Genomic DNA, 9,272 nt, shown 5'->3' with positions numbered 1-9,272 from the left:
ACGTCAAGTTTTCGTTATTGCCCATTTGAACTCGTATATTTTCCCAGGATCTAACCCGGCTTAACGCAACAAAAAGTTGGCCGAGAGCAAAGCAATCCTCCTTAAATGAAGCCCCACCCTTGATAATGTTTGCCCCTGGGCCTTATTTATTGTTATGGCGAAGGCAAATGCAATCAATTCGGATGCATTTGTTTTATGATAAGTCGTGTGCCATTCACCAATCCTTCTGCTGGGCTTAAATTGCGAACCAACATTATCTGTGTTCCAATTTTCAATTGAGGCTTATGCGGCGGAGTTCCACTAAAATTGAGGGAGTGTAAAAATTCCACAGGGAATCTTACCTGATCTTGTGAATCTTGTGAAACAATCGTATCACCGCTGAGATATGTGCGCTCTTGACCAGGTAGCATATCGACTATACTGGAGTTTATGATAGCACATTGATCATTTTTTGGACATAATATGGCTCGGTCTTTTAAATTATCGATTTCTATTATTCCATTATTTGGTTGGAAAACCCAGTCAATGAGGTTTCCGTTTTTTTAAAGAATTTGATCAAGAGTTTTTACTCTTGATGCATTATCTTGCCCTTCGCCGTGTCCTATGCGCAAAAGAAAATTACAATAGTCGGGTTCTTGACTACGCATATTGATTGTGAGCTTAAATGATTTAAAAAATTTCCACAAAGAGCAACGCTTTAAACAATTACCAACTATGCCAGTTCGCGTACTTCTCGGTACCACAGGCAAAACTTGCCTAAAGTCTCCACCCAGAATAATAATTTTCCCACCAAAAGGCGTCTCATTTTGGTGAATATCGCGCAAAAGACGATCTAAACACAACAGAGCTCTGCCAGGTACCATGCTAGGTTCATCCCAAATAATAGCTTTTGCTGCGTTTAATGCCTGACCAGCTTTAGTGTTTGGCTTTACCAAAGAAACTGACGATTCAGTCAACGGTATGGGAAATTTAAAAACGCTGTGAGCAGTTCGCCCGCTTGGCAACAAAATTGAAGCTATACCTGTCCAAGCTACGGTAATCACTGTTTCTCCAATACCACGAATATAGTGAGTAAGAGTTTTATATAGAAATGTTTTTCCAGAGCCACCAGGTCCATCAATAAAAAGAGCTTTAACAGATATGCCCTCATTATTTAACATTGTACACACTTCGTCAAAAATGTGTTTTTGTTCTCGATTAAGCTGATCTTTTAATGTTTGTGCGCATATCAAATCGACTTCAATGTCAGTTGTTAAAGTTGTAAGGTTGTCTGCAAAAGAAACTTCCAGCAAACCAAAATGTTTTAAAGATGTATTGTGGGAAAGTAAAATTTGATTAATTTCCCGCAACGCCAATATTTCACTTTCTACTACATTATTATCTCTTACAAAATCTTCAATAAAATATTCTTTAAATGTTGTCCAAAGTTCAAGGGGCGAAGTAGGTTCACCAAACACGCAAATCATGGCAAAAATACGTCTTAATTGTGAGGGCATTTTGAAAGTAGAAACTTCTGTCAAAACAGCAACCCATTCCGAGTTATCCACTAATAGCTTTCGTTTGACGGAAGATTCCCAAAAAGAAGAGAGGAGCTCTTTACCAAGTGTCAATAAATCATTGTATGATTTAGGACCCTTTATGGAAACTAACAGTAAACGTAATGCAAATCGTTCTCGATCCTTTGGATCGACCGTATAAATTCTGCCTATTGCGTTGGCTAAATTTTTTCTTAATTAATGCAGTTACTTACAATAATTAATTAATGCAGTTACTAACAGGTTGTTCAATGATCTGAATACTTGCACAATCATATCCTTTATAGATATATTTATGTAGGTACTTAACACTTTTGATTGAAGAACATATTTCAACATTGATGTGAGCGGCGTATTTTTTTGTTAAATATTTATTATATGGTACGATCCATCGATTATCTAATTCAATTTGGTTTTGATTGACTCGAACTAAAACTTTGCTCCCGTCATCGCGGCGACGATACTGGGGATACCCATTGACATCTTGCAAAGTAACTTCTTGAAATAGTCTTGGATATTTTTTTGTGAATTCTCCAGATTCAGACATGCAAGGCGATGAAGGATTAAGTGGGCCACATGGGCCATGCACCATACATTTGAAAACAATTTCATAAAGTTCAGGCTCAGTTTCTTTATTCGGAATTTCAGCACAAACAGCCAAGTCTATAATAGAAGCATCAATAATGGCATCTGCATCATTAAGAGCAACCAAAATATGTGCATGCGGTAGACCTCTTTTTTGAAATTCTATTACGTATAGAAAATATTTCACCCTTCCAAATACATGCTTTTTTGAAATATCATTTAAAAGACCTTTTAGTTTTTGCTTAAAAACTCGCGCTATTAACTCAGGATGCATTTGGGGTACTTGATACTGTTCAATGTTTTGAGTTATCTCAGGCCATTTTGGATTAGAGGTAAAAGTTGTGAAAAGTAACGGCTTTCCATGTTTTCTAACAATAGCCATGGCATCTTGCTAATGCATATTCATATTGTGAGATGAGCCTGGAAAACTGGAAGGCAGAACGACAATGCGACCAGGGCGTGCATTTTCTAGTTCTGCTTGACGCATAACATAATCGTGTAAGCCAGCATATGTTTCAACTCGAAGCTGATGTTGATGATTACGCAAAAACGCCAACCTTGCACCCTCTATTCTAACGTACTGATCAACTAAATATTGTTGCCAAAGTTTAGCTGAAGCATGAAGTAAGCTGAAACCTTCTCGAATCGCCATTCGATATGCAACGAATTGCAACTGTGTGACCCTGAACCTGCGACTTGTTCTGTATTCTTGCTCATGTAGTAGTGCTTCGTCGTATCCTGGCTCACCATAGGGAAATAAAACAGGGTAAACCAAGGGATCGCATAATCTATGTAAAGTTGAAATCGTGGTGCAATATTGTGTTTCTGAGCTGTGAGAAAATACTCTTAAATCACGGCTTGCTGGTGGCTCACCATCCTCAGTTGTGAAAACGGCTGCAATTTCTGAGCAGTTAGGCAAATTATAACGCCGATTCGCATGACTACTGAAGAAAATCATGCTCACTTTGTGCGGAACTCGATTTTCCTGTCGTGCCCTCTGTTCCTCCTCGCGTTCAACTTGTGCCATAAATTTATACTGACGGGCTAAGGGATTCACGCTTGATATCATCTCGTGTAGGCATTTCATCAAGGAACTATCGCAATTTGCATTCCTTTGTAGTCGAATGTCAGTGGCTTGGTCAGTATCAAGTATATAAAGCTGTGCGTATAATGAGTTTGAATCATTATTAGCATGAAGAGGACCCACTCGATGGTAAATTGATCCATGTATCCGAAAACAATAAGGGCCACATCCTGGTGGCTCTACAATTTTAGCTTCAAAAGATGCAAAAGCGAATGAGCTATTTATTTGTCTTATATTCTCTAAGTAATGGGATCGGAAAGAGTTCAAATTATTTTCAAAAACCCTTTCCAAAAAATCAGGTACGCGAGGTATCGGTATATGCACTTTCCCACCGTGACAGCATGTAAGGAATTGATTTCTTCCCTATAAAAAATTTTTCTATGTCAAGTTTACCAAAGTTTTTCAATAATGGAAAGTTACCTTTTCACATTTAAAATGTTTAGCATTGCAATGCAAACATATACTGGTTAAACCACCAAGCGTGCTATATTCTGCATTAAATGCTGGATCTAGAGCTTTTTTGTTTGTACTTGTGCTTGCATGAATACGGACCTAAAAAACATGAAATCGTTTAAAACATATATGAAGCGGAAGCAAAGAGATGTAAGTTTTCAACATAAACCGATTTAAGCGCACAACCACTTTGTTAAAACTCTATCTTATTTGAAGGATAGACATGTACTCTTCTCTAGTACGACACATCGCGTGCCAAATGCCAAAAGGGCGTTTACAGCAAGTAAATGGATCCAAGCCAAAAGCGTGTATACAATTTTTTTTTTTTGCCAATCGTACAATTTCTTGGAAGTAAGTAAAAATTTTTTTTTCACAGATCTTTACGTTTTAAAAAATTTTAAAAAGAATGGTAAAAAAATTTTCAAAGCTCATATTCATATATGATATATACATGTACACACATAGAAGACAATACAAAGAAAAAAAAAACCACTTAAAAATGTATATCTGTGTCAAAAACTTCGTTGATTTGATGGGTAATAGTGTTCTTTTAAATGGCGTTGGGCATCGTCTATTACTATAAAATTTGTCTGAGAATAGCCCAAATACAGTTTACCTTTGAAATAGTATCAAATAAAAAACTAATTTGTCTCTCTCTCTTCATTTTTTAAAACTACTTAAAATTTTGAGTTTTGCAAAAAGGATCAAGCGGACACAAAATTTTTAAATACATACATACGTTTATATATTGTAGTTCAATTGTACCATATATGAACGAAAACAAAAGTGGATGCTTCTACCAATCATATCCAATACGTGACGTTTCAAACATTTATCACTTACTTACCTGCTCTATTCCTCCACTTAAAGTAGGAACTCTTCTACGAACTCTTCTTGGTCGTCCTCTAGGCATATTTTAAAATTAAATATGTATGTACTTTTTTCTCAAAATAAATTCTATTTTGCGTCTGCCCAAAACTCTTACTAATTTGTACTGTTACCGTTGTTTTAAGTGAATTGACAAATTTCAAGTAAATTGTCAATTCATACCACATCATGCAATACCATCACAAAAAAATTTTGAAAAAAATTCGCAGCAACCGTTGGGACTATGTTCATGAATACATATTTATTAGTAAAGAGAACAAAACAAAACAATTATTGAGAACCCAAATGTATACAATGCTGTGCTCATTTTTGATAACTTTACATGCAAATATTTCATGGACAAATTAACCAATTTTAATTTTTATAATTTTCCGGAAATATGCTCATCAAAACCTTTCTTTTGATATATATTTCATATCTGTACATATTATAGTTTAGTCAGAATAAGCGCCATGTTTTAAAATAATAAAATAATAATACTATAGAAGAAGATAGAAGAAGAAGATTATTGCCATCACAACAAAATTCTGCAACGGTTGGGACTATGTTCATGAATACATATGTATTTATTAGTAAGGATAACAAAACAAAACAATTATTGAGAATCCAAATGTATACAATGCTGTGCTCATTAGAAAGAGAGCTAAACAAAGCAAACGTACTCATATATATGCGTTTGTGTGTCATCCCGCTTTGCATAGACATCGCTGTTATTTATATGAAAATTTTGATAACTTTACACGCAAATATTTCATGAACAAATTAACCAATTTTAATTTTTATAATTTTCCGGAAATATGCTCATCAAAACCATTCTTTTGATATATATTTCATATCTGTACGTGTTGTAGTTTAGTCAGAATAAGCGCCATGTTTTAAAATAATAAAATAATAATACTATAGAAGAAGATAGAAGAAGGAGATTATTGCCATCACAACAAAATTCTGAAAAAAATTCGCAGCAACCGTTGGGACTATGTTCATGAATATATATGTATTTATTAGTAAGGATAACAAAACAAAACAATTATTGAGAATCCAAATGTATACAATGCTGTGCTCATTAGAAAGAGAGCTAAACAAAGCAAACGTACTAATATATATGCGTTTGTGTGTCATCCCGCTTTGCATAGACATCGCTGTTATCAATATGAAAATTTTGATAACTTTACACGCAAATATTTCATGAACAAATTAACCAATTTTAATTTTTATAATTTTCCGGAAATATGCTCATCAAAACCATTCTTTTGATATATATTTCATATCTGTACGTGTTGTAGTTTAGTCAGAATAAGCGCCATGTTTTAAAATAATAAAATAATAATACTATAGAAGAAGATAGAAGAAGAAGATTATTGCCATCACAACAAAATTCTGAAAAAAATTCGCAGCAACCGTTGGGACTATGTTCATGAATACATATGTATTTATTAGTAAGGATAACAAAACAAAATAATTATTGAGTACCCAAATGTATACAATGCTGTGCTCATTAGAAAGGGAGCTAAACAAAGCAAACGTACTCATATACATATATGCGTATATTTGTGTGTCAACCCGCTTTGCATAGACATCGCTGTTATCAATATGAAAATTTTGATAACTTTACACCCAAATATTTCATGAACAAATTAACCAATTTTAATTTTTATAATTTTCCGGAAATATGCTCATCAAAACCTTTCTTTTGATATATATTTCATATCTGTACGTGTTGTAGTTTGGTCAGAATAAGCGCCATGTTTTACTTTCTGGGCAATGTAGAGCTCCTTGTTGACCGTAACATTCTTTTCGGCCAGATCATGATCTTCTTTGGATGAAGCTCGCCTTGACTCTCGGCTTTGGTGTATTTCCTGAAGCCACCTACTCCTTTCTTTGCCTCATACTGTTGTAAGCATAAGAACCATTTCTCATCTCCCGTGACGATTCGGTACAAAAAGCGCCGTTTATGACCGGGTGTTGCTCGACTTTCTTTGTTTTTTTTTTTGTTTGTTGAGCTCGTGAGACACCAGGCTCCCATTTTTTTCAGAATGGCTTCCGCTGGGGGACGGGCCATCGACGTCATAGTTTTTGAACTTTGCAAACCATTTGCGCGCTTTAGACTCGCCTATGACACCTTCTTCATACACGTCGCAAATCTCCCGGGCTGCTTCTGCAGCTTTTTGACATCCGATTATTCCATTTCTAAGCCTCAAAACTAATAAAAACCTAGATAATTCAAAAATACAATTAACATAGTTTTGTAGAGCAGTTTTTTGTAGTAAAATCGTTGTAAAATATGAAAGCGCTATGAACCTATTCCTCAACGCAATAGTTTGAACTACTTGTGGCCCTTGTTGGGTTAGAACGTTAGCTGTAATTTCAGATATAAGGGCTGGCAAGCGCTGTCAACAGCGCATTATTTTGAGATTGAGGAGCAGGGGGTTCTGGGTGAGCGTATCCAGTCTGATTACATTGTTGGGGTTAGACATTTTGAAACTTTTTGAATCTTACTTCATTTTGCAATATACATTATGTCAAAACAATATCGGAAAATGTTCATTTTAAAAGAGCGCTTTACGCATATGTCTAAATTGTTTTGCTGAAATGTTGGTACAACTGTCCTCTGTAGTAACGCAGAGTTTGAGCGTGATCTGTCAATTAGTTTGTTTTTGGCATATATATCAGTCAACCGCAGGTGTGCTCTGCGATTTTCACTATGGATAAAATATCGAACAAAGAATTTGTTTTAAATTTTGTGTTTTGAACGGGATCTCGTGTGACGAATCGTTGAAAATGTTGCAGAAAGCCTATGGCAAGTGTGTTTTATCAAAAATACGGGTCTACGAGTGGTATAAGGCTTTTGCAGGGGGCCGAGAAGTCGTGGAAGATTTGCCCCGATCTGGTCGCGCAACGGATGAACACGTCGACAAAGTCAAGGAAATGGTGGTAGAAAACCATCATTTAAGTTTGAGGGAGGTAGCTCCTGACCTTAGCGTATCTCACGAATCAATTCGCAACATTTTACACCATCAATTGGGCATGAGACGCGTGGCTGCTCGACACATTACAAGAGAGTCAAAAAATTCATCGGAAGAAGGTGGCTGAAGACATGCTTGAGCAAGTGAATTCGGACCCAAGGTTTACCGACGCACCATAACAGGTAATGAGACGTGGATATATGAGTTTGACATGCAGGTAGCTGAATGGCGCTATCCACATGAGCTGAGACCCAGAAAACCACGTAAAAGTCGGTCGAAAGTGAAAGTCATGCTACTCGTTTCCTTTAATTATCATGGTGTTGTGCACTCGAAATTAGTTCCAAATAGTTCTACGGTAATTTTTTGCAAGTTATGCGATATTTGAGAGAGAATGTGCGTAGGAAACTGCCCAAATTGTGGAAAGAAAACTCATGGATCTTGCACCATGGTAACGTACCGTCTCCCACCCTGTGACTTTTTTCTTTTCCCAAAACTTAAATTCCCACTCCGCGGACGCCGCGATGGAGACTATTCAGAAGAATACACTGAAGATCTCTTAAAACGCGTTTAAAACATGCTTTGATGACTGGACTAATCGTTGGCTTATGTGTATTGCTTCGAATGGAGCCTATTTTTTTGAAGACGACAAAATAAATTTTGATGACTAAACAATTAATTTGCGTTTATTGAACAATTCCCGGTATCTTTTGGCAGAATAAATATCAATTAAAGATGTTTAATATTTATATTTATTTTCCCTTGAATTATACGCACTAGTTTGTTGTTGTTGTAGCAGCAAAAACATTCCCCATACATATACGGGGAATGCTGCTTAAGTGACAGTCCGTGGACGGATATAAAGCCGGGTCATTCCGGTTGCGTAAAACCAACTGTCGTGGGAACGATACGTGCTAGCTGTTCGTTAGTAATTCACTACCTTGTCTTCCCCTAAAATGTCAAATAATAATTACGTACTACTGATTTCCTGTTCGTCAACAGTCAGTGTCAGTTGTCTATTTATAACAGATAGAGTGGGTTGGGGCATTTTTACTTAAATGAAATAAAGCTTATATATTACGTCTTACTAGTATCTGCTACAGCTGCGATTGTTGGCTGGTACTTGCAATTGCTGCGCCCATTGACTGGATCTGCTTGCCAAGACTTCGTTAAAGCATTGGGTAAGTAATAAGATAGAGTAACAATCACTCAATTTTCGGCAAACGGGCATATTGATGCGGTTGTTCGGGTGAAAAGAAGAAGGGCGAACTGTTGCACCAAGTTCGAGACGCGAGAAGCGATGTCTTTGCTCGTATACACAAAAAGAAATCAACACGAAGAAGATTAGTCTTTGCCTAAGCACTTATGCTGAAAACAGTGACCGACGTACGCAGTCCCTCACCGCAGCCCCTAACGAGCACAAACTGAGCAAAACTCATCCCGTAGAAAACAACTGCGTTCTTTTAGTTACATATTTACACAATACATCGGTTTGTGTGTGTATGTGTGTGGTTGTATCTACACAATGTTGCCATTGATATTTTTGCTAACACATTTTTTCACACATCCGCGTTATCAGTTACAATTTTTCATTGTTTAATAAACCAAAGCCAAAAACCAACAAATGCAAATAATTCATTTATCTATATTAACATTGTTCAACAGTGTTTTTAAGTTATTTTAATAAAAATTATAATTTTTCTAAGTTTATTTTGTAAATGATTTCGAAATGTACTGCTTGGCAACACTTTGTGGTGAGAGAGCAAT

The 9,272-nt window shown here is 36.2% G+C and overlaps 1 protein-coding gene across 1 annotated transcript; it reads right to left on the bottom strand.

Moving 5' to 3' along the window:
• Nucleotides 1-2,511: 2,511 nt before the first annotated feature.
• LOC129250470 (uncharacterized) lies at nucleotides 2,512-7,019 on the bottom strand. The gene is made up of 3 exons (XM_054890095.1): nucleotides 7,002-7,019; nucleotides 3,625-3,756; nucleotides 2,512-3,567 (listed from the first exon to the last, which is right to left on the bottom strand). The coding sequence occupies exons 1-3, from the start codon at nucleotides 7,017-7,019 to the stop codon at nucleotides 2,512-2,514; spliced, it is 1,206 nt and encodes a 401-aa protein (XP_054746070.1).
• Nucleotides 7,020-9,272: the final 2,253 nt, after the last annotated feature.

The sequence above is a fragment of the Anastrepha obliqua genome, chromosome 6, assembly GCF_027943255.1.
Source record: "Anastrepha obliqua isolate idAnaObli1 chromosome 6, idAnaObli1_1.0, whole genome shotgun sequence".
In the NCBI taxonomy this organism is placed as follows: domain Eukaryota; kingdom Metazoa; phylum Arthropoda; class Insecta; order Diptera; family Tephritidae; genus Anastrepha; species Anastrepha obliqua.
The sequence above is the reverse complement of the archived record's forward strand: the minus strand, read 5'-3'. Positions and strand labels throughout refer to the sequence as shown.

What these genes read in the sequence shown, in the direction of transcription:
- LOC129250470 (XM_054890095.1), bottom strand. An exon ending in AACATTTTAAATGTGAAAAG is followed by an intron (nt 3,568 to 3,624) that starts GTAACTTTCCAT and finishes AATTTTTTATAG; the next exon opens with GGAAGAAATCAATTCCTTAC.